This window comes from Anomaloglossus baeobatrachus, chromosome 2 (genome assembly GCF_048569485.1).
Source record: "Anomaloglossus baeobatrachus isolate aAnoBae1 chromosome 2, aAnoBae1.hap1, whole genome shotgun sequence".
In the NCBI taxonomy this organism is placed as follows: Eukaryota; Metazoa; Chordata; class Amphibia; order Anura; family Aromobatidae; genus Anomaloglossus; species Anomaloglossus baeobatrachus.
In genome coordinates, this window is record NC_134354.1 from 43960424 (window position 1) to 43986658 (window position 26235).

The window sequence follows — 26235 nt, forward strand, 5'->3', positions numbered from 1 at the left end:
GGTTGCCTATAGCGACTGCAGAAGACTGCCCCATATTTGAGAATTGCTTGCCAGTAAGATTGTTCTGGTTGCATATAGCGACTGCACAAGTAGCTGAGACCTCATATTTGAAAATTGCCTCCCAGAAGATCATTCTGGTTGCTTATAGCCACTGTAGGAGTAGTTGATGCCTCATTTATGAAAATTACCTCACAGTAAGATTGTTGTGGTTGCCTATAGCAACCAGAGTGTGACTTTCAGCATTGAATCAGCTGAGGTAAACTGAAAGCTGAGCTCTGATTGGTTGCTATGGACAGCTAGACGAGTCTGACTGAGGCAGTTTTCATAACTGAGATTTCAGATCTTCCAGGACAGACATTTTCTGCTATATATGATCTTTGATTAGTGTGAGCGGATTACTAAGGGTCATAATACTAAGGACTGTTTTTTAAAATGCCGCCCAAAGTTTATCCAAAAGCAAAACTGTCTCGAACATATTATGACACACGAAATTCCAGATCATGTTTGGTCCAGGAACCGCCCTGAAAAAAAAAATGAAAGGGTTACTCCCCATCCATTATAAATTATCACCAATCCATAGTACCGGAGATATTGTTCTAATCGCTGGGAATCCTACTGCTGGGAGCCCCACCGATCCTGAGGATGAGGCTCCGGAAGCCCAAGAACAAGGCTTTGCAGGGTCCCAGCTTCAGTTGAGTGGATGGTGCAGGCTTGACCTCTGCTTCATTCATTGTCTATGGGACTGAAGAAAAAAATTCTTCATTTGACTTTCTCCAACAGTCCCATAGTCAATGAATGGAGCAAAGGTCGAGCATTTTAGGGTTCCTCCCGTTTTAAGATGGTTTCTACACAACCCGGTTCATAGGATCCTCAATCTTGAGAATTTGGTGGGCAAAGTTATAGGACCCTCACCGATCAGTTAGTTATCGCCTATCCCATGGATACCAGTTACTGCGCCTCATAGTACTGGTGGGCAATGCCCCAAACAATGGCGGCTACAGGTCGTCTATAATCTTGCTGCGTGCTCAGCGCCTTCCATAATTATCAGGCATACAATGGAGTAGGGCACTTCTGCTGAACTCCGCCTCTGATAAGCAGTAAAGGGTCACAGCAGCCCCCTATTCTGGTAGGCGCGCACATCTTTATGACATGTTATTAACAATCCCGAATTACCAGGAACTATCAAACACTACACTAATTTAGGCATATCGGAGTCCAAAATGGGAAATTTGTGTAAATTCTGTCCCAAAACAGGGAGTTTCTACACATTCTTTATCGTTCTTGGAGGACTTAAATGTTCCTTTAGAAAGAATCGTCTAGGTATATTATATATTGTGTGGGGTACAGTGAGGTCCATTATACTGGGTGTGGGGCTATCAGACAGTGGGGACATCATGCTGTATAATGGGGGCTGTGGTGGACATCATATTGTATATAGGGGGCTGTGGTGGACATCGTATTGTATATAGGGGGCTGTGGAGACATCATACTATATGAGGGGCTGTGAGGACATCATACTGTGTGGGGACATTATGTTTTATTAAAGGTTTGGTGGACATGCTATATAGAGGTCTGTAGAAGCATCATACTGAAGACAGGGGGCTGTAGAGACATCATACTGAAGACAGGGGGCTGTAGAGACATCATACTGAAGATAGGTGGCAGTGGAGACATCATACTGTATGGGCGGCTGTGGAGACATCATAATGTATATATAAGTCTGTAGAGACAACATGCGGTATGGGGGCTGTGCAGTCATCATACTGTATAGGGGACTGTGGAGATATCATACTGAAGACATGGGGCTGTGGCGACATACTGAAGATAGGGGTCTGTAGAGACATATGGTATGGGTGGTGTGGAGACATACTGAAGATAGGGGGCTGTGGAGACATCATACTGACGATAGGGGGCTGTGCAGTCATCATACTGTATAGGGGACTGTGCAGACATCATACTGAAGATAGGGGGCTGTGGAGACAGCATACTGAAAAGAGCGGGCTGTGGAGACATTATACGGTATGGGGGTTGTGGTGACATCATACGGTATGGGGGCTGTGGTGACATCATACGGTATGAGGGGCTGTGGAGACATCATATGGTATGGGGGGCTGTGGAGACATCATACTGAAGATAGGGGCTGTGGAGACATCATACTGTATGGGGAGCTGTAGAGACTTCATATGATGTATGATATCTCTGCAGCCGCCCATACAGTATGAGGTCTCTACAGACCCCATGTCTTCAGTATGATGTCTCTACAGCCCCCCATACAGTATGATGTCTCCACAGCCCCTATCTTCAGTATGATATCTCTACAGCCCCAATGTCTTCCGTATGATATCTCTGCAGCCGCCCATACAGTATGAGGTCTCTACAGACCCCATGTGATAGGGGACTGTGGAGACATCATACTGAAGATAGGGGGCTGTGGAGACATCATACTGAAGATAGGGGGCTGTGGAGACATCATACTGAAGATAGGGGGCTGTGGAGATGTCGCGGGCGGAGGAGGGGACGCTGCGCTCTCCCACTGCTCGGGTCCGGCTGCCGCTGCTGCTGCGACCGCTGCTGCTCGGTGGCTCGAGCGATGGGCCGGATCCCGGGGACTCGAGCGGCGCTCCTCGCCCGTGAGTGAAAAGGGGAATGGTTGTTTGGGTTTAGGGATATTGTCCCTAAAAACAACCCACGGTTGTGATGATTTTTGGTAACACCACCGCTGCTCTGTATGGGGATCCCGGGAGCGGTGACAGGGAGCAGCAAAGTTGTTAGTTCTCCCCTCCGTGGGTAGGGAGTGATTGTCCCGGGGCCCAGTGATAGGGTGGAGGATGAGGGATGGCAGGCCCGGTGCAGGGCTTGGTGAGGTGCAGGGTCGCGGGGGCAGCGCCGTGCCTCACGGCACAGTGGTACTCACTCAGCCTGAGACGATGACACTGTTCTCGGTAAAACACACGGCTGGAAAGATGGTTCCCACGGACGGCTGCTGTTGCTTTTCCCCGGCAGGTAACGGTGACTGTCTCTTTCCCTGCACCTATGTTCAATGTTGGTAGCGATGGGTTCCCACCGGTAACCCGCTCCCCGACTTGGATATGGGCCGGAGGAGCCCCTCTTTGCCCGCAGGCGCTGGCCCTGAGAAACTGGTGCCCCGGCGGTGGCGGCGTCTCTCTCATACGGTTGGACGGTTGCCTTCAATCGGGACTTAGTTGTCTGGAGACCCGGAGGTCCCCTTCACTGACGGATTTGGCAAATTCACGGCGACTCCTAGCCTTGCCGGGATCCGAAAGGCCCCTATCAATGGTGCTGGCTTCTCCTTGTGTACCGGTCCGGTACCGCCGGGTCACCACCCTTCCACGGTCCTCACGGCACCTCCGATAGGCCACTCCTGCAGACGGTCACCGCCGTCTGCTAACCTTGCTGTCTCGGTCCGGGGCACACACCCGGACCAACTTCAGGCTTTCAAACTGTCACTTTTTCTCTTTCACTACTTTCCCTCCTTCTACTTCAAACTCCAAACCTAATCTGCCTGGTTCTTCCCGCCTCCAGGACTGTGAACTCCTTGGTAGGCGGAGACCAACCGCCTGGCTCCACCCCCTGGTGTGAACATCAGCCCCTGGAGGAAGGCAACAAGGATTTCAGGTCTAGCTTAGGTGTGCCTAACCGGGGTGTAGGGTGTGGTGATGTCATTACCTGTGACCCCAGGCTTGCCCAGGGCATCACAGAGACATCATACTGTAGATAGGGGGCTGTGGAGACATCATACTGAAGATAGGGGGCTGTGGAGACATCATACTGAAGATAGGGGGCTGTGGAGACATCATAATGAAGATAGGGGACTGTGGAGACATCATAATGAAGATAGGGGACTGTGGAGACATCATAATGAAGATAGGGGACTGTGGAGACATCATAATGAAGATAGGGGGCTGTGGAGACATCATACTGTAGATAGGGGGCTGTGGAGACATCATAATGAAGATAGGGGGCTGTGGAGACATCATACTGTAGATAGGGGGCTGTGGAGACATCATAATGAAGATAGGGGGCTGTGGAGACATCATACTGAAGATAGGGGGCTGTGGAGACATCATAATGAAGATAGGGGACTGTGGAGACATCATAATGAAGATAGGGGACTGTGGAGACATCATACTGAAGACATGGGGTCTGTAGAGACATCATACGGTATATGGGCTGTGGAAACATACTGAAGACAGGGGGCTGTGGTTACATCATACTGAAGATAGGGGGCTGTAGAGGCATCATACTGTATGGGGGGCTGTAGAGACATCATACTGTATGGGGGGCTGTAGAGACATCATACTGTATGGGGGGCTGTAGAGACATCATACTGAAGATAGGGGTCTGTAGAGGCATCATACGGTATGGGGGTCTGTAGAGACATCATACTGTATGGGGGGCTGTAGAGACATCATACTGAAGATAGGGGTCTGTAGAGGCATCATACGGTATGGGGGTCTGTAGAGACATCATACTGTATGGGGGGCTGTAGAGACATCATACTGTATGGGGGGCTGTAGAGACATCATACTGTATGGGGGGCTGTAGAGACATCATACTGTATGGGGGGCTGTAGAGACATCATACTGAAGAGATGGGGTCTGTAGAGACATCATATGGTATGGGGGTCTCTGGAGACATCATACTGTATATAGGAGTCTGTAGAGACATCATACTGTATGGGGGGGTCTGTGCAGCCATTATACTGTGTGGAGGCATCATACTCTGTGGGAGCAATGGCCATATGTTTATGAATGCTGTTTCTACATTTTCTTCCATATACAGCGAGTCTGTATGATTAGTCACAGCACACATTCCACACACCCTGACACAGAGTTTGCAGACTGTCTGAATATGACCCTCCCGAGCCTCTGTAGCCGGTGACGTCACTCAGTTACGTCACTGCAGGAGACACAGCAGCCCAGGAAGCTGCCAGAGAACAAGGAAGCAGAGTGAGTGGAGTCCGAGTCTCCGGCTGCGGTGAGTGTGGAGGACGGGGCGAGGGGCCGGGACTGCGGGGGGCAGAGGGCTGCCATGTCGGGGGGCGCACACATCAACTCTTAAAGGGGACGTGTCCTTGTGTTTGTGGCAAGTGGATATGGAGCTGCCCTGTGTCTTATGTGTCAGGACGTGTTTCCATAACTATACTTATTGCATCACTTTGCATCCTGCTGTTCCTCGGTTACTCCTCCTGGAAATGAATTGATAAGGTAGTGTTACCTTTCCTCCTGGCAATGCAGCGCGCTCCTGCACAATTGGACAGCGCCAGGATCACCTCTCCAGCTTCTTATGCCCAGTTGTGAGTTGGTTAATTAATTTCCAGGAGTAGTTATAGAGGCACAATGGAGTGAATGTGACTATGGCGGAGATGCAATACCAGACACAGCCTATGAGCAGGGGAGGCGCTGTTTCTGGGGTAAAGGGAAAATCACAAATCTGTGCAGAGATCTTACCCTAATCCCGCTACAGCAGAGTAAGCGGAAAATCTAAGACTGAAGAGGGGGGGGTCTGAAATCTGTTCCCCCCGCCGCCATTGTCCTTTTTTAAATCACTGGCTAAGGGACACAAAAAACTTGTTCTTTACCTTAGTCCTGCTGATCACCGCTGCTTCTGTCTTTGTTCTCAACATTGATACCACTGCAGCCAATCGCTGAGCTCAGCAGCTCATGCAGTTTAAATGGGCAGGGTTGACTGACTGCAGCGCTGTCAGTGCAATATTAGGTTTCCTTGGCCGTCCGTGGTCCTAAGCGTTGCAGATTTCTTGGTGCTTGTCTTTACCTGGGTGACACCTCGCCGATGCAGTATAACTACCTGCAACAAGACACCATCTTTCACCACCTCTGTAGCAGAACTTGGCTGTTCCTCACCCAATTTTAAGCCTCCTACACAACTGTTTCTGTTTCAGTTAATGACTTTGATTCTCCCACACAACGACTTACCAGCGATCCCAAAAACGATGTGACCTGATAGGGATCGCTGGTAAGTCGCTGGGAGGTCGCAGGTGAGATGTCACACGGTCAGATCTTACCAACGACCTGTATAACGATCTCAGCAGTCACTGTGACCCTGTCACACAGTGTCAAACACAGCGATGCGTCCTGCCCAGCAGGACATCGCCTTTGAAGAAAATGGCCTGGACCATTCAGCAACGACTAGAGATCTCACAGCAGGGGCCTGATCGCTGGTAGATGTCACACATAACAAGATCGCTAACGGGATCGCTACTGCATCACCAAACGGTGACTCAGCTGCGATCTCGCTAGCGATCTCGTTATGTGTGACGGTATCTTAAGGCTTTGTGCACACGTTGAGTATTTGGTTGCAGAAATTTGTGACAAAGCTGCACTCAAAAAAAAGCATTAAAAAAGCGATAAAAATGCACTGTGCGCACATAGCCTTACGCTGCAGTATTTTGCATAGAGCTGTGTATACTTTCAGGCTTGTGTAATCGGCGCTCGTGATGATCCTCTGCCCCGCAGGAGCCTGTGTGTTACTTTTTGTTGTGCGGTCGCCTCCTGAGCGTCCGTCATTCCCGCTCCACACACGTGTGTTTCCAGGATCAGGTGTACGATGCATGTCTCTGTAAATCAGTAATTCACGTCATAAACCTCCCCCTGAAATCACAAGAGTCGCAGCCTCGTCCGTCACGTTTACTTCTGACAAGTCATTGTTTATAAAAATGGAAAATTCGCCTCGGTCAGGGTTGTGCGAGTGGTGAGGAGTGTGGGACACATGGCAGGTGTCCGCGTCTCGCTATGACCTCCAGGCCGTGTTTAGAGAGCTGTGGAAGTGCCGTCATATATCTCGTACTGTAACTGGTGGGGTGGGCTGCTCTGACCACTAGTGCGGAGACCACTGCTGTGACTGTAGGGGTATCTGGGGTACAGGTTTGATTGCTGGGAACATTTGGGGGCTTTTAAAGATGTTACAGGGAACAGCTGTTGTGACCTCTCGGGAGGTTGGCTGGGGGCTCTTGTGACTTCTCGGGAGGTTGGCTGGGGGCTGGTGTGACCTCTCGGGAGGTTGGCTGGGGGCTGGTGTGACCTCTCGGGAGGGTGGCTGGGGGCTGGTGCGACCGCTTGGGGGGGTTGGCTGGGGGCTGGTGCGACCGCTCGGGAGGTTGGCTGGGGGCTGGTGCGACCTCTCGGGAGGGTGGCTGGGGGCTGGTGTGACCTCTCGGGAGGGTGGCTGGGGGCTGGTGTGACCGCTCGGGAGGTTGGCTGGGGGCTGGTGTGACCGCTCGGGAGGTTGGCTGGGGGCTGGTGTGACCGCTCGGGAGGTTGGCTGGGGGCTGGTGTGACCGCTCGGGAGGTTGGCTGGGGGCTGGTGTGACCGCTCGGGAGGTTGGCTGGGGGCTGGTGTGACCGCTCGGGAGGTTGGCTGGGGGCTGGTGTGACCGCTCGGGAGGTTGGCTGGGGGCTGGTGTGACCGCTCGGGAGGTTGGCTGGGGGCTGGTGTGACCGCTCGGGAGGTTGGCTGGGGGCTCTTGTGACCTCTCGGGAGGTTGGCTGGGGGCTCTTGTGACCTCTCGGGAGGTTGGCTGGGGGCTGGTGTGACCTCTCGGGAGGTTGGCTGGGGGCTGGTGTGACCGCTCGGGAGGTTGGCTGGGGGCTGGTGTGACCGCTCGGGAGGTTGGCTGGGGGCTGGTGTGACCGCTCGGGACGTTGGCTCGGCTTCTGGGCCGGTAAGGAGCTGTGTGCAGTGTCTTTGGACCTGTTGACTTGAATAGGAGGTGATTTAGATCCATGACTCGTATCAGAAGCGGACATTTCCCCCTTTTTTTGCTTGTGTGGCCACGTTTGTAGCCTTTTGCGCAGTCAGCAAAGCGGAGTTGGAAATTCCCGTCAGCGGGATGTGGTGTTTACACCTCACGTTAGTGACCTGTGCGCGGCTCGGGTTTCTCAGGTGATATCAGTCAGGGATATCCGACTTGTTATATAAGCCAAGCAGAAGGCGGTGATAATGGCCGTGTCTGCAGGGTCCTAGTGAGGATGGGTTTAGGCCTACATGTGGTTTTTTTTTTTTTTTTCATCCCGACGATTGGTGTACATGTTCGGAACCACTTAAAATAGAATTTCTCACATCTTGCTTTATGGCGATGCCACAATTTCCTCCAAAATATACCAGCCTAAAGGGTGTCTTTACATTTGCTGGATTTATAGCATTTTTGTTTCTGCTGTGATTTTGTGCAGATCATAGCAAAAAACACAATCTTCACATGTACTTCCACATGGATAGAAGCAGTGTGGTATTGGGGCTTTGGAGTGATGTGGTTTGGCGACTGTTCCCTGCAGTCCCTTGGATGTTCAATCGCACATCACCTCCCATACACGATCTCATTACCTTTTAGTCTTTTTCTAGCTGTGCTTGTAAAATAAGGAAGAATTGGGAGACCCAATGATTAGAGACTCATTGCCTATTCTGTGGATAGATGACTAAAGGGAGTCTGTATGTACAACATGACAATAGAAAACAAGCACAGATGCTTGGTGCGCCTATGGTACTGCGGAGATGACGGCCGGTGCAGCCCTTGGCTCGTTGGAGGCGTTCGGTGCTGCCCTTGGCTCGTCGGAGGCGTCCGGTGCTGCCCTTGGCTCGTCGGAGGCGTCCGGTGCGGCGCTTGGCTCGTCGGAGGCATCCGGTGCAGCCATTGGCTTGTCGAAGGCGTTCGGTGCAACGTTGGCTCGTCGGAGGCGTCCGCTGCTGCCCTTGGCTCGTCGGAGGCGTCCGCTGCTGCCCTTGGCTCGTCGGAGGCGTCCGCTGCTGCCCTTGGCTCGTCGGAGGCGTCCGCTGCTGCCCTTGGCTCGTCGGAGGCGTCCGCTGCTGCCCTTGGCTCGTCGGAGGCGTCCGCTGCTGCCCTTGGCTCGTCGGAGGCGTCCGCTGCTGCCCTTGGCTCGTCGGAGGCGTCCGCTGCTGCCCTTGGCTCGTCGGAGGCGTCCGCTGCTGCCCTTGGCTCGTCGGAGGCGTCCGCTGCTGCCCTTGGCTCGTCGGAGGCGTCCGGTGCGGCCCTTGGCTCGTCGGAGCCATTAATAGTACTAATCAATCAATGTGTGCATATTGGGGTCATGAGCCATAACACTAAAACCACCTGCCCAATTTTGTGCACACTGGCCATCAGAACAGCTCTGACCCATTGTTGTGTGGATGCCACAAGACGTCTGATGGAGTCTTATCGGATCTGGCATCAAGATGTTGACAGCAGATCCTGAGCGTTTCTCGGCGTTGACTCCACACATTGGACTTGTTCTTCCAGGACGTCTCACAGATGATCGATCGGGTTGAGATCTGGGGAACACAGAGGCCAAGTCTGTGCCTAATCTTTGTCCTGTTCCTCACACCATTCCTGAACAGATTTTGCAGTGCTGCAGGGGCATTATTGAGCTGACAGAGGGCACAAGTATTGAGTACTACCTCTGCCCTGGAGGTGGGTACATGGTAATGTTTAGATAGGTGTCACGTGTCACATACAGGAAATGCCAGCACCAAACCTTTCCCAGCAGAGCCATGAACCCCTCCGGCTTCTCTTCTTCCCATCTTACACACCCCAGGCCGTCCGCTGTGCTCGGTGCCGGTGTGGCAGCACACACTGTATGCAGCAGAAGCCTTCTGCCAGGTGGAATTATGGCATGGACACCTGGACTACTCTAAGAACAGTCTCCGCCTCTTGGACTTCAATGAGCTCATTAGCATACGGAGCACACGTTATATTCCTTTACCATAATGTGGCATCCTCCCGGGTCGCGGCGGACGTTACAGGAGCAGGACAGTCCGGTGGCTGTTTTTGATGTTCCTTTTATTGTAATTGGAGGTCATCCCGTACGTGCCTGTACACACGGACACTAGGTAAGGACGGAGCTGCGCGGCGCTGCGCACACAGTGTCTGTATTCACGTCATTGCCAGGTATTCAAGGGTTAAAGCCAAAAGCGAATAAACCGGTAGTGCCAGCTGGGAATTTCCACGCGTGCAACACGTACCTGAAGAGCAGACAGCCGCAGCTGACATTGCACGTGCAACACTCTGCGTGTGATTGTTTATCGCTACGTGGTTGTAGACATGGGCCCGGTTCCCACACGCTGCTTTGTGGTCATTGTGGAGTGGGCAGTGTCAGCCATCGGCTGTGGAGCCTGATGGAGCGCTACCTCCATGAATGTTAAAGGGGTCGTCCACCCCTACCAAATACTCTCCTTACCGATCCCCTGACTGCGGCCCAGGTTTCCCGCCGGTCTCTGTATCCTTTTCCAACCTCACAGACACAAGACCGCTGCAGCCAATGATTTACTCGAATCCTTTTTATGCCTTTTTCTTTTTTTTTTTTTCTTCTTCTTTTAGTGGAAAATGTTATTGCTTATAATATGTTTTTTTATGGGTGTAAATTTGTTGGAAAAAGAGAAATCATTCATCACCCCCCGTGTTCCCCCCCCCCAATGACGTTTTCACTGGTTTGGCACAGATTTCGTGTTCTTCCTTCTCTTTATTCTCACTGCTCAAAATTCCCCCCGGCGGTTTCACAACAGTCGTGTGACCGGGTTTCCCTGGATGATTGCCTTAGCGCTTGCGTCTGGTTTTGCGTCCTAGCAGAATTTATTTTCCAACGGGCCTGAAATAGTGAGTAAAGCCGATGTAAAAAGCAACATGTCGCTTAGGCTGCTTTCACACATCCGTTTTTTGCCGTCAGGCACAATCCGGTAAAAACAGCAAAAGAACGGATCCGGCGTGTGTTGCCACCGGATCCGTTCTTTCCCCCATAGACTTGTATTAGTGCCGGATTGTGCCGGAAGGCCTTGCTTTGAATCCGGCTTTTGCCGGATACGGCGTAAATAGCTGATCCGGCGACCGGATGGAACGCTGCTTGCAGCGTTTTTTTTGTCTCCGGCGAAAAACCGTATCGCGCCAGATTCAGCGCCGTGCAGCGTGATTTACAATGAAAGCCTATGGACGCAGGCTCAGACGTAATGCGGCAAAAAAACAGATCCGGCCGCCGGATACAGTTTTTTGAACTGCGCATGCTCAGTATCACAACGGATCCGTCAAAAAACGGAAGTAACGCATGGAAAAAGCTGATGCGACAGATCAGTTTTTTCGCCGGATCTGTCGCATCAGTTTTTCCGCCGGATCTGTCGCATCAGTTTTTCCGCCGGATCTGTCGCATCAGTTTTTCCGCCGGATCTGTCGCATCAGTTTTTCCGCCGGATCTGTCGCATCAGTTTTTCCGCCGGATCTGTCGCATCAGTTTTTCCGCCGGATCTGTCGCATCAGTTTTTTCACCGCATCGTGCCTGATGCCAAGAAACGGATGTGTGAAACCAGCCTTAGGCTAGTTTCACACATCCGGCATTTCACCGGATTGGCGGATCCGGCGCACGCCAGTACAGTGTACACAGTACAGTGGCAGCGCGGCAACTTCCGGGCCACATGCTTCGGTGACATGACATCATGGAGTGTGCGGATCCGGTGAAATGCCGGATGTGTGAAACTGGCCTTAACGAAGCGAATTCAGCTCGGAAGACGCAACGAGAAGCCACACGGGAAAATCACGGCAGACATACTAAGCGAGTGCGCTGTATTGAATTCCTGAGCGCTTCAAAAACAAATCTTATTAATTTGGAGTTCAAAAGGCATAGGAGTGTATTTCACTCACACTGGTGAAAACGGTAACTGTATTGAGGCTGGATTAGGACATGGACACCTGGACTGTTCTCAGTAGTCTCCTCCTATTTGACTGCAATGAGCTCATGAGCATATAGTGTGTCCAGTACACATTTTCACATTTTCCCACAAGAAAACATCTTGCTGATCATCAAGCCATGTGAACATGCAAGTCCATATTACCTAGGGGGGCTCAGGTTAAAAATAAATAAATAAATTTTTTTATTTTTTTTTTTTTATGTAAATAATCATGAATGTCTGAATCTGCATGTTTTCTCAATGGAAAAAAAAGATTATAAAAAAAAAATATATATAAGCAAATTTAGTGTATGGAAGACAAAAGGAACCACCAGAACTGCTGTGTTTTTTTTGTTTTTTTTGTTTTTTTTTAATGTAAATAATCCTGAATGTCTGAATCTTCATTGTTTTCTCAATACAAAAAAGTTTAAAGAATAAAGGTAAGCAAATTTAGTGTATACAAAAAAAAGGAGCCACCAGAATTGCTGTTTTTTGGGGTTTTTTCATTTTTTTTTTTTTTTTTTTGCTTTTTGCACCAGCCTCAAACATGCAATAAAAAGAGAAAAATCAAAACTTCACTATTGGTCCCAAAATTGAAATGGGATAATATATATATATATATATATATATATATATATATATATATATATATATATATATATATATATATATATGTATGTATATATATACATATACATACATATACATATATATATATATATATATATATATATATATATATATATATATATATATTATTGTATGTAATGTAATTATCCCATTTCAATAGAACAGTAATAGTGATAATATATATATTACTATTACTTTTTTATTGAAATGGGATAATTATATATATCCATATCATATTTAAATAAAAAAAATAATCATAAAATTAAACTATACAGGTTTGTTACTAATGGGAAATCCTCTTGTCTGTTTATTAGTATCACACAATAATTGTCATCAAAATAAAACTTGGAAAAACCAACACTGAGATTCCTCCGCAGCTGTTATTGTCTGCAGCACTGACATCGCCTCAACAGCGCTGCAGCCAATCAGTGACCTCTACCCAAGTTGACAGCACAACCTGCTGAGCTCATGATTGGCTGCAGCGTGGTCAGTAAAAAAAAAAACAAAAACGTATACAGATCTGTGTGTAAGGTTTACGCTAGTAGGTACACCTGCACCAGAAAGTTCCATCATATTCCAACTCGTCTTGAATGGAGTTGGACTGAAATAATGTGACATCTGTTGGGTCATTAATCATGTATGAAGCGGCCGCCCGTCTCCTACAGCTCGGTCTTTGGCGGACCGGACCGCTCGTCCCCGGTGGTCCAATTACAGTCTGGTTGTGATGGGCAGATTTGAATTTTTTTTTCTGGTTACAGATTTTAATTAATATTTTCATTAATTTATAACCAGTTGCTGCCATCTTGTGCCAGTGTAACCTTAATACTTGGCATGCTGTTACAGCCATTTTTTTTTTATTTTTATTTTTTTTTATTATTTGCTGTTGGGAATTTTAGATAAAACAAATACAGGAACAATTGCAGATCATTTGCCATTTATTTGGTGTAAAAATAAATAATTTTGTGAAGTTCTGACACTTTCTTCCCCAGTATGGCGCCACCTGGTGTTCGCAGTGTATAGCAATGTGCACGTCCATCTGATGAGCGGAGCGCTGGGGGTCACATATGCTCAGTTACTCAGGCAATAGCTAGGAAAGGAGCAGAGTCTGGACGGTAGCAAAGCAGGAAAGCTGAGGATTCGATCTGCAGAGGGGGGGAAGTAGAAAGAGACTATATTGTCAGCTGCCAGAGGGGGAAGTAGACTGATTGTGCCTGAAACCCGCTGCCAGCAGTCCCAAGGGGGACAAATACAGTCAAAAGATATAAAAGGCATTTTTAGGACTCTGAAAACGATTTTGAGGATAAACATTAAAGGATTTGTCCACTCCAACATATTCTACTAGTCCATCACTGGAGGGGCCGAAGTCCAAAAATGGCAGGAGAAATTTCTTGGGTTTAGTCAGGGTTCATGCAACCTTGTTTCATAGTCCGGGTTTGGACCGCATTGTTTGATTCTATTTTTTTATTGTTTTTTTCGTTCTCAATTCCTGGGTAAAATCTGTGTTCAGTGAGGACAGATTTTCCCATTACTGAGATAGGAGATGACAGTTGGTGCTCATAACGTTCTATGGAGAATGTAACAGTTGGGCTCTAGCTCCGCCCCTTAATAGAATTTGAAAAGCGCCATGAAGGGGCGGAGCTAGAGACCAACTGTTACATTCTCCATAGAACGTTACGAGCACCAACTGTCTATCTCAGTAATGAAAGAATCTTTATTTACTGGAGACACGTTTTACCTGCAAAATGAGAATTTTGAGAATGAAAGATGAGTCCAGGAGGAGAAAGAAACGATGGTTACTCTATAAAGCCGTAAAGTGTCGCAGTGGTCTCTGTACATGGGAGCGCTCCTATGTCAGTGTATACCTGGTGTCGGAGCCTCGGTAGTAACCCGGTGTGTTTGTCTTGCAGCGGTGGAGATACAGGGAAGCATGGTCGCCGAGCCCCCGGTGCAGGATGTCTTGTAGTGAGAAGAAGGACGCTGATTTCGCCTACGAGTCTTCAGTGCACGGTGCCAACCTTCTGCTCCGCCTGAACGGCCACCGGGAGCAGGGCCTGCTGTGCGATGTGACGCTGCTGGTGCAGGACCAGAGGTTCCGGGCCCATCGCTCTGTGCTCGCCGCCTCCAGCGATTACTTCCTATCACGGGTTGTGTCCCCGAGCAATGGGGAGTGTGTGATAACCCTGCCGGAAGAGGTGAGGACGGCGCGGAGGCTGCAGACATGACATGTAACCTGCCGGCTGCTTATTTAACTTCATAATATCACTTATGTTCTACACACAGTAGTCGCAGCAGCCCCTCGTCCTATTCCAGTAGTCGCAGCAGCCCCTCATCCAATCCCTTGTAGTCGTAGCAGCCCCCCGTCCTATCCCTCGTCGCAGCAGTCCCTCGTCCTATTCCAGTAGTCGCAGCAGTTCCTCGTCCTATTCCAGTAGTCGCAGCAGCCCCTCATCCTATCCCTTGTAGTCGTAGCAGCCCCCCGTCCTATCCCTCGTCGCAGCAGTCCCTCGTCCTATTCCAGTAGTCGCAGCAGTCCCTCGTCCTATTCCAGTAGTCGCAGCAGTCCCTCATCCTATCCCTTGTAGTCGTAGCAGCCCCCCGTCCTATCCCTCGTCGCGGCAGTCCCTCGTCCTATCCCAGTAGTCGCAGCAGTCCCTCGTCCTATCCCAGTAGTCTCAGCAGCCCCTCATCCTATCCCAGTAGTCGCGGCAGTCCCTCGTCCTATCCCAGTAGTCGCAGCAGTCCCTCGTCCTATCCCAGTAGTCGCAGCAGTCCCTCGTCCTATCCCAGTAGTCTCAGCAGCCCCTCATCCTATCCCTCGTAGTCGCAGCAGCCCCTCGTCCTATCCCTCGTAGTCGTAGCAGCCCCTCGTCGTCATAGCAGCCCCTCGTCCTATCCCTCGTAGTCGCAGCAGCCCCTCGTCCTATCCCTCGTAGTCGTAGCAGCCCCTCGTCCTATCCCTCGTAGTCGCAGTAGCCCCTCATCCTATCCCTCGTAGTCGCAGTAGCCCCTCATCCTATCCCTCGTAGTCATAGCAGCCCCTCATCCTATCCCTTGTAGTCGTAGCAGCCCCTCGTCCTATCCCTTGTAGTCGCGGCGTCCCCTCGCCCTATCCGAGTAGGCACGGCGACCCCTCGCCCTATCCGAGTAGGCACGGCGACCCCTCGCCCTATCCGAGTAGGCACGGCGACCCCTCGCCCTATCCGAGTAGGCACGGCGTCCCCTCGCCCTATCCGAGTAGGCACGGCGTCCCCTCGCCCTATCCGAGTAGGCACGGCGTCCCCTCGCCCTATCCGAGTAGGCACGGCGTCCCCTCGCCCTATCCGAGTAGGCACGGCGTCCCCTCGCCCTATCCGAGTAGGCACGGCGACCCCTCGCCCTATCCGAGTAGGCACGGCGACCCCTCGCCCTATCCGAGTAGGCACGGCGTCCCCTCGCCCTATCCGAGTAGGCACGGCGTCCCCTCGCCCTATCCGAGTAGGCACGGCGTCCCCTCGCCCTATCCGAGTAGGCACGGCGTCCCCTCGCCCGATCCGAGTAGGCACGGCGTCCCCTCGCCCGATCCGAGTAGGCACGGCGTCCCCTCGCCCGATCCGAGTAGGCACGGCGTCCCCTCGCCCGATCCGAGTAGGCACGGCGTCCCCTCGCCCGATCCGAGTAGGCACGGCGTCCCCTCGCCCGATCCGAGTAGGCACGGCGTCCCCTCGCCCGATCCGAGTAGGCACGGCGGCCCCTCGTCCTACCCCAGTAGTAATAATTCTTTCTATTCTGAGTTGTGCTGTTCCTCTGTTACACTTCCTGGAAATGTCTTAATTAACACCTGACAGCGTCGCTACTGATTGGACAGGTTCACAGTAACTGACAGGATAGATGGTAATGACTCAAGTTTACAACTCAATATGCCAGTGACAGAGGGGATGATGACGCCCAGATTATCAGTTTCTTCATACATTTCCTGGAGGAGTAACTGAGGAGTCCACCACATAAATCTAAGAAAAGACGCTTAGGTGAATAATGACTCCATGCAGCTCTGAGATACGATGATTAGGCTGTTGTCGTGTTTAATGGAGAAATGGCAGGAACAATTCAGCTGAAGACTTTCATAAAAAGATCCTAGGTTGATCTCTTATTTCCAGGAGTAATAACAGATGAGAACACTACTCGGAGATGCAGGGAAAGATGTCTAGGTTCATAGTTTATTTCCAGGAGTAGTAGCAGAGGTACAGCACAAATCAGAGTTGTATGAATAGATGTTTTGCTTGGTTAATAGTATATTGTCCTTAGGATAATGTCCTGTTTTTCTGCTCTCGTCCCCGCAGGTGACGGTGAAGGGCTTCCTCCCGCTCCTCAGCTTCGCTTACACCTCAAAACTTCTCGTCAACAAAGAAAACTTACTGGAAATCAAAAAGTGCGCGAAGCTCCTGGAGGTCCATGACATCGAGGAGACCTGCTTCCAGTTCCTCACCCTAAAGTTCTCCGATCATAAAACTGAAACCTCAGAATGTCCTCGGAAGAAATGCTGCAAGTCGTTCTGCCCGAAGGCGAGCATCCAGCGCCAAGCCAACGAGACGGACAGAGTGGTGGTACGCGAGGTGGAAGATATCTGGAAGGAGGACTTCTCCCAGGACCTCAAGTGTCCGAATGAGATCGAAAACTTATCCCCGTCCCCAGAAAGTCCAAAACAGCCGTGTGAAACCTTTTGCTTTGCGCGAGAGAATGCTTCCAACTTTTCCTCTCTTTGCCCAAAGTACAGGAAGTTTCAGAAGGCTTGTGGACGGGGCAGGGTCCGATCCGTCAGCACCTGCTCCAGCAACCAAGAAGCTCAGAGTCCGTCACCAGCACCATCCAGTGAGATGTCCGAGGGGACCAGTCAGCCAAAATCCCAGGTGGAGGAGCTACAGGTAGCCAAGCCGGATGTAGATGTGAGCGCTCCACCTCTACAGGGCACCAATGGGATGTATCCCAACCTCCTGTGCAATGAGGATAAAATCACTTCCCCGGTCGTCTATCCTCCATGTTTTACTCTCGGAGCCGGACTCTCAGACTTCAGTTCTGTGCCTTTTCCTTTTGCGTACCAGCCATACCGGAACGTAAACTACATGGAAACCCTGAGCAGCTCCAACCCAGCGATGCTACCCGATAAGGCCGGCAATGAAACGGGCAGTAGTCGGGCACCTGATTTACCAAAACAGGAATTGGTAGCCAGCCCGGACTTGTCTTCTGCCATGGAGCCGATCCAAGAACGTAGTAACGTGGAGAGAGAAGTAGCCGAACATCTCGCGAAAGGTTTTTGGTCGGATGTCTACCCTTCCGAATTTCCAGGTCAGCAAGGAACGCAAACTGTAAAGCAACTACCGGATGTGAACAGCGCAGATAAAAGGTCTGAATGCCCATGGCTTTCCATTTCTATTTCCAATGACTCCCATGAACGGACCTTCACCACCCTCAATCCGGTGTCATGCCCGTTTATGAGTAACATTACTAACGAGGTGGGCAACGCCAGTCCGGACACGAGCAGCGAGAATGTGGAGAGACCAATGACGCCAGAAAAGTGCCCGTACGTTTGCCCCATAAACTTGGAGGACGATTCGGAAACGGACAGCGAGGAAGATAGCGGCGAATCTTGTTCTGCCAAAGAGCTGGAGTGTGAGGTAGGGGGGCACATATGAAGGGGGTCTTACAGGGGTATATCGCTATCATATGCCATTGCTTTATGAGTGGTATAGTGGGTTGGATTTATGGGACTGAATTGGTTTCGCAGGGCGTCTCCTTCACCCTTGTTCCTTGCCCAACAGCTCCCTGTCCACCCGGCTGTACGGGGAACCGCAGACCACTCCTGTTCAATCCAATAGGGCCGGCGACACTTTCCGATTCAACTCGCAGGGCACTGATGCAGCGGTCACGTCAGATCCCAACCCATGCCCCCTACCTGCCTGACGAATCCCCGGCTCCTCTTCTGATTAGCCGGCCTGACGCAACGTCATTTGTGCATCACGGGGATCCGGGGATGAGGGCAGGTAGGAGACCTTTCGCAGGGCTCCCGTTCGGCAGCAATGGTCTACTGAGGTGGCCTGCAAATGTATCTGCTCATCTCTAGTCATGACCTTCACATTTTTCAACAAATGTATTAGACTTCTCCACCAGGAATGGTGCAAAAGGGTTTTGGCTGCAAATCTGCTTTGAAAATTCACAGTAAGTTGATCAATTTTGCCTCCGTTTTTTGTGCAGTCTGAAGCCCCGGGTTATTCCGAGAGGCAGATTTGCCCCTTGAAGGCGTTGGGCCGGTGGAGATGGCGCGTCTAGTCTTCTGTGTATTTCCCCATTCCATTGAATCTGAATGTAACTGCGTAGACAAACCGCTCTACTTAGGCTGCTTTCACACATCAGATTTTTGCCATCAGGCACAATCCTGCAAAAACCTGAAAAAACAGATCCAGCGTCTGTTGCCGCCGGATGTTTTTTCCCCCATAGACTTCTATTAGCGCCGGATTGTCCTTGCGTTCCATCCGGCTTTCGCCGGGTCCGGCAAAATTTGCTTGTCTGGTGGCCGGATGGAACGCTGAGGGGAATGTTTTTGTCTCCGGCGAAACACGGTATCTCGCCGGATTGGCATGTTTTATAATGACATCCTATGGACGCCGGATGCGGTGTAATGCGGCAAAAAAACGGATATGGCTACCGGATCAGTTTTTTTGTACTGAGCATGCTCAGTAACACAACGGATCCGTCAAAACACTGAAGGAACGGATGGAAAAAATTCATGCAACTCATGTGTTTTTTCGCTGGATCTGTCACATCAGTTTTTTCGCCAGATCGTGCCTGATGCCAAAAAACTGATGTGTGAAAAGGCTGCTTTCACACATCCAGTTTTTGTTGTCAGGCACAATCCTGGTGAAATGCGGATAAAACGGATCCGGCGCCGGATCCGTTTTATTCCCCATTGACTTGTATTAGCACTGGATTGTGCCGGATGGCCTTGCGTTGCATGCATGCAAATTTCTTCGGCTGCCGGAAAGGACGCAGCATGCAATGTTTTTTGTCTCCGGCAAAAAAAACAGACTACGACGGATCCGGCGCCGTCCAGCATGTTGTATAATGGAAACCTATGGGCGCCGGATCCATCGTCATCCGGCATATGACGGAATCCAACGGTGGATCCGTTTTTTGAACTGCGCATGCTCTGTATCACAACGGATCCATCAAAAAACGGAAGGAAAAAACTGATGCGACGAATCTGTTTTTTTGCCGGATCGTGCCTGACGGCAAAAAACGGATGTGTGAAACTAGCCTAACTCAGGGCACCGGCAGTGACAACGAGGCTCCGTAGAGACCCATGGGCTAGCATTTCCATCAAATAGTATTGGCAATCTCAGCAATCCTGTTATTGGCGCTGCCCAGGCTGCAATTACGTTTTGTGCTTTTCCACTTTCTTCTTAATTGAGATATACGGATATGTATGTATGTATGTATGTATGTATATGTGTGTGTGTGTGTGTGTGTGTGTGTGTGTGTGTGTTATATATACCGTGTTTCCCCGAAAGTAAGACATTGTCTTACATTCTTTTTACCCCCAAAAGTGCCACTATGTCTTACTTTCGGGGTATGTCTTATTGGAAAAAATCCCACAGCAATCGCAGCAAGTCTCCATGCAATGTACCGTATGGGGACTTGCCGCAATCGCCCTAAGTGTACCGCACGTTAAGGAAACTTAACCACCAGCGGCTGCACATGAGGGCACTGAGGCTGCGTGATTTTGTATGTTGTCCATGGTCCTGATGGACCACGGACAACATTACTGCAACATTTCAACATTTCTCGGTAGCCGAGCGTTCAGCTGAGCGCCCGACCGCCGGCATGTGTCAGCTCTCAGCTGAGCGCTCAGCCGCCGGCATGTCAGGGCGTTCAGCTGAGCGCTCGGCCGCCGACATGTGACGGCTCTCAGCTGAGCGCTCGGCCGCCGGCAAGTCAGGGCGCTCAGCTGAGAGCTCGGCCGCTGTAACTGTACTGTAAAGAAGAAAAAAAATAAATTTTTACTACGTCTTACTTTCGGGGTACGTCTTACATTAGCCGACCCCCCCAAAACCCCCACTACGTCTTACTATCGGGGGTGTCTTACTATCGGGGAAACATATTAATATATTTATTATATATATATATATCTCAATAAAGAGGAAAGTGGAAAAGCACAAAACGTAAATATATATATATATATATATATATATATATATATATATATATATATATATATATATATATATATATATATATATATATATATATATATATATATCTCAATAAAGAATAATATATTATATTTTGTATATTATAATTTTATATATTTATATTTTTTTTATTTATTTATTTTTTTCCTTATTCTAGAAAAAACTGCCATTCAACTCCCAGAAAATAATCTCCCTTTCTCGATACGACTTCCAGTCTTTGGTAAAAATGCACAACCTGAGTCCTGAGCAGCTGGACTGTATCCACGACATACGCCGGCGGAGTAAGAACAGGATCGCCGCTCAACGCTGCAGGAAAAGAAAACTGGACTGCATCCAAGACCTGGAGACGGAGATCCGGAAGCTGGTAAGTTCTGCTGTCCAGCCGCGAAGACAGAAGGTTATAGTAAAGGATACCCAGCTGCCCAGAGGCCGGTGTTGGGGTCTTTTTTACTGTTTATGTGGAAATTGGGGAGCATTCGAGCTCTTAAGACCAAACATGCTCGGAAGCTTTCAGAAAATGGAGAGAATAAGTGTGCCATCACCAGCGATTCGAGAAGAGGTGTATGGCCTACTCCATGATTAGAGATATGGTCTCCTCCATATCCAAACTACTGCAGCTCTTATCGCCTCCCAGCCTACATCCATAGACAGTAATATGGAGTCAGCCCCTCTGCACATATAACAGCTCCTGCTCGCCTGGAAAAGTTTTTCTTCAAGATTTTGGAGGTGTCTGGGAAGTTTTGCCCCTTCACCCTGAAGAACTTTTGCGATACTGATGTTGGGGAGAGGCCAGGCTCCTCTTCGGACCAGTGGTTGGATGGGGCTGAGGTCCGGGGTCTTTGTGGCCGGTCATCTTCTTACCCCCATGTCTGTATGGACCTTGTGCACTTCGCAGTCATAGCAAGCAGAAAAGAGCCTTCCCCAAAGTGTTCCCACAAAGCCAGAAGCTGCAATTGTCCACATGTCTCGTGCTGAAGGATTAAGATTTCCCATCACTGGATTTAAGGAGGAGCCGTGATAACAGCCCAGAGCATTATCCTCCTCCACCAAACTGTACAACGGGCACAATAAAGTCAGGGGGTAATGTTCTCCATTCACCGAACCCAGAATCCTCCATCAGACGCAGATAGAGCAGTGTAATCCGTCACTGCACAGAACACGTCTCCTCTGGTGTCCAGTGGTGGTGGCTTTACACTACTCCATCCGTCGCTTGGCATTGTGCTTGGTGATGTATGGCTCGGCATTTGTGCTTGGTGATGTATGGCTCGGCATTGTGCTTGGTGATGTACGGCTCGGCATTGTGCTTGGTGATGTATGGCTCGGCATTGTGCTTGGTGATGTACGGCTCGGCATTGTGCTTGGTGATGTGTGGCTCGGCATTGTGCTTGGTGATGTACGGCTCGGCATTTGTGCTTGGTGATGTACGGCTCGGCATTGTGCTTGGTGATGTACGGCTCGGCATTGTGCTTGGTGATGTGTGGCTCGGCATTGTGCTTGGTGATGTACTGCTCGGCATTGTGCTTGGTGATGTACGGCTCGGCATTGTGCTTGGTGATGTACGGCTCGGCATTGTGCTTGGTGATGTACGGCTCGGCATTTGTGCTTGGTGATGTACGGCTCGGCATTGTGCTTGGTGATGTACGGCTCGGCATTGTGCTTGGTGATGTACGGCTCGGCATTGTGCTTGGTGATGTACGGCTCGGCATTTGTGCTTGGTGATGTACGGCTCGGCATTTGTGCTTGGTGATGTACGGCTCGGCATTGTGCTTTGTGATGTACAGCTTAGCATTGTGCTTGGTGATGTACGGCTCTGCATTGTGTTTGGTGATGTACAGCTCGGCATTTGTGCTTGGTGATGTACGGCTCGGTATTGTGCTTGGTGATGTACGGCTCGGCACTGTGCTTGGTGATGTACGGCTCGGCATTGTGCTTTGTGATGTACAGCTTAGCATTGTGCTTGGTGATGTACGGCTCGGCATTGTGCTTTGTGATGTACAGCTTAGCATTGTGCTTGGTGATGTACAGCTCGGCATTTGTGCTTGGTGATGTACGGCTCGGCATTGTGCTTGGTGATGTACGGCTCGGCATTGTGCTTGGTGATGTACGGCTCGGCATTGTGCTTGGTGATGTACGGCTCGGCATTTGTGCTTGGTGATGTACGGCTCGGCATTTGTGCTTGGTGATGTACGGCTCGGCATTGTGCTTTGTGATGTACAGCTTAGCATTGTGCTTGGTGATGTACGGCTCTGCATTGTGTTTGGTGATGTACAGCTCGGCATTTGTGCTTGGTGATGTACGGCTCGGTATTGTGCTTGGTGATGTACGGCTCGGCACTGTGCTTGGTGATGTACGGCTCGGCATTGTGCTTTGTGATGTACAGCTTAGCATTGTGCTTGGTGATGTACGGCTCGGCATTGTGCTTTGTGATGTACAGCTTAGCATTGTGCTTGGTGATGTACGGCTCGGCATTGTACTTGGTGATGTACGGCTCTGCATTGTGTCTGGTGAGGTGTGGCTCGGCATTGTGCTTGGTGATGTACGGCTCGGCATTGTGCTTGGTGATGTACGGCTCGGCATTTGTGCTTGGTGATGTACGGCTCGGCATTGTGCTTGGTGATGTACGGCTCGGCATTGTGCTTGGTCATGTACGGCTCGGCATTGTGCTTGGTGATGTACGGCTCGGCATTGTGCTTGGTGATGTACGGCTCGGCATTTGTGCTTGGTGATGTACGGCTCTGCATTGGGCTTGGTGATGTACGGCTCGGCATTGTGCTTGGTGATGTATGGCTCGGCATTGTGCTTGGTGATGTACGGCTCGGCATTGTGCTTGGTGATGTACGGCTCGGCATTGTACTTGGTGATGTACGGCTCTGCATTGTGTTTGGTGATGTACAGCTCGGCATTTGTGCTTGGTGATGTATGGCTCGGTATTGTGCTTGGTGATGTACGGCTCGGCACTGTGCTTGGTGATGTACGGCTCGGCATTGTGCTTTGTGATGTACAGCTTAGCATTGTGCTTGGTGATGTACGGCTCGGCATTATGCTTGGTGATGTACGGCTCGGCATTGTGCTTGGTGATGTACGGCTCGGCATTGTACTTGGTGATGTACGGCTCTGCATTGTGTTTGGTGATGTACAGCTCGGCATTTGTGCTTGGTGATGTATGGCTCGGCATTGTGCTTGGTGATGTACGGCTCGGCATTGTGCTTGGTGATGTACGGCTCGGCATTGTGCTTGGTGATGTACGGCTCGGCATTGTGCTTGGTGATGTACGGCTCGGCATTGTACTTGGTGATGTACGGCTCTGCATTGTGTTTGGTGATGTACAGCTCGGCATTTGTGCTTGGTGATGTATGGCTCGGTATTGTGCTTGGTGATGTACGGCTCGGCACTGTGCTTGGTGATGTACGGCTCGGCATTGTGCTTTGTGATGTACAGCTTAGCATTGTGCTTGGTGATGTACGGCTCGGCATTGTGCTTGGTGATGTACGGCTCGGCATTTGTGCTTGGTGATGTACGGCTCGGCATTGTGCTTTGTGATGTACGGCTTGGCATTGTGCTTGGTGATGGGGGAAGAAATGTCATGAGGGATCGTGTTACCGGCCGTGCTGCAGATTAGTGCAGGAAGATAACCATCATAATCAGGTAACATGGTCCCTGCGCAGCGCTCACATTGGGAGGTGAGCTGCGTGTGTCGGTAGATATTTTTCAGGACACGTGTGTGATCGGTAGCATCCATGTATCCTGGTAGTCCTCTACTGACAGCGTCTTCGGCGTGGCTCCTCTGGGATGGACTTTTTCTATCGATCCTATGCAGATAATGTAGCGCAGCGTCAGTCTCCTTTAGCCGCTCGGCTGCTTAGAGGAGGAAGCCCTTTAATAACATTAAACTGAGCACAAGGGGTGGAGCAGGACGGTAAAGCACCGGGTCCATGTGTGATATGTACATTATCTACCGTGTCCCCGGCTGGGGCCGTCCTCCATGTCTCCACCAGATAACACTCGGGGATGATGCGGCATGACTGGCACCGCTCCCTATTTCCAGATCACATTTAATGCACTGAGAAAATCCTGTTTTAAAAAAACAGCTTTTTTATGTGGATTTTTTTTTTTTCTCATTTTTAGTGAGAAAAACACATACAAAAAATAACTTGACTGATCATATACCCTTTACATCAGGGCTCTCAAACGTGGCCGAGTAAAAGGGGCCGCACATAGAAAAAAAATGTATTCAGGGGGCCGCGTTCTTTGCTGAACCCACTGACATTTTTAGTGATCACATTTTTTTTTCTTTACACCTTTTGGATCACGTTTTTTTTAACATTTTTCGCTCGTTTATTATAACAAATGTGCAATTTTTTATTTCAGTTTTATGTATAAAAAAAATTTTAATGTGAAAAAATATTTATTTATTTTTTTTTACATTTTATCCCCTTCTTGTAAGTAATATCGTTTTACGATTACCACCATATAGTAGCATTTTGTAGTAATATTTACGTCCTGGTCCTCATCTTTTAGTAATCTCCCCATCCTGTAGTAATGTGCCCATATTGTCCCCTGTGGTAATGTGTGCATATTATCCCCTGTAGTAATGTATGCATATTGTAGTAATGTGCCCATATTATCCCCTGTAGTAATGTGCCCATATTGTCCCCTGTAGTAATGTGCCCATATTGTCCCCTGTAGTAATGTGCCCATATTGTCCCCTGTAGTAATGTGCCCATATTGTCCCCTGTAGTAATGTGCCCATATTGTCCCCTGTAGTAATGTACCCATATTATCCCCTGTGGTAATGTGTGCATATTATCCCCTGTGGTAATGTGTGCATATATTAGTAATGTGCCCATATTGTTCCCTGTAGTAATGTGCCCATAATGTCCCCTTTGGTAATGTGCCCATATTGTCCCCTGTGGGAATGTGCCCATATTGTAGTAATGTGCCCATATTGTTCCCTGTAGTAATGTGCCCATATTGTTCCCTGTAGTAATGTGCCCATATTGTTCCCTGTAGTAATGTGCCCATATTGTTCTCTGTAGTAATGTGCCCATATTGTTCCCTGTAGTAATGTGCCCATATTGTTCCCTGTAGTAATGTGCCCATATTGTTCCCTGTAGTAATGTGCCCATATTGTTCCCTGTAGTAATGTGCCCATATTGTTCCCTGTAGTAATGTGCCCATATTGTTCCCTGTAGTAATGTGCCCATATTGTTCCCTGTAGTAATCTGTCCATAATGTCCCCTTTGGTAATGTGCCCATATTGTCCCCTGTGGGAATGTGCCCATATTGTTCCCTGTAGTAATGTGCCCATATTGTTCCCTGTAGTAATGTGCCCATATTGTTCCCTGTAGTAATGTGCCCATATTGTCCCCTGTGGGAATGTGCCCATATTGTCCCCTGTGGGAATGTGCCCATATTGTCCCCTGTGGGAATGTGCCCATATTGTCCCCTGTGGGAATGTGCCCATATTGTCTTCTTGTAGTAATATCCCGTTATGACATTGTTCACATAAAAATAAAATAAAAAAAAAAAAAAAAAGATTCTTCTCACCTCTCCTCCATTCCTGCGGTGTCCTCACCTCTTACCTGCAGCACGCATGCACATAGTCCCCTTGATGATTGCTGTCCGGTACATGGGGCCGCCGCCATCAGTGTTTTCCTTCTGGGGAACGATTTGCGGCACTGCTGCTCTCCTCACATCTTTACTA

The 26235-nt window shown here is 49.6% G+C and overlaps 1 protein-coding gene across 2 annotated transcripts in view; it reads left to right on the top strand.

Moving 5' to 3' along the window:
- Positions 1–26235, top strand: part of BACH1 (BTB domain and CNC homolog 1) — a 45430-nt gene that overhangs the window by 16619 nt on the left and 2576 nt on the right. Inside the window, exons 1-4 of one of the 2 annotated variants that reach the window (XM_075332981.1) lie at positions 4927–4998; positions 14220–14504; positions 16629–17960; positions 20689–20895. In XM_075332981.1, coding sequence (XP_075189096.1) covers positions 14265–14504; positions 16629–17960; positions 20689–20895 — 1779 coding nt within the window. In that variant the 5' untranslated portion in view covers positions 4927–4998; positions 14220–14264. Of the gene's footprint in view, positions 1–4926; positions 4999–14219; positions 14505–16628; positions 17961–20688; positions 20896–26235 lie in introns of those variants that run through there. The other variant, XM_075332982.1, reaches the window with a different exon arrangement.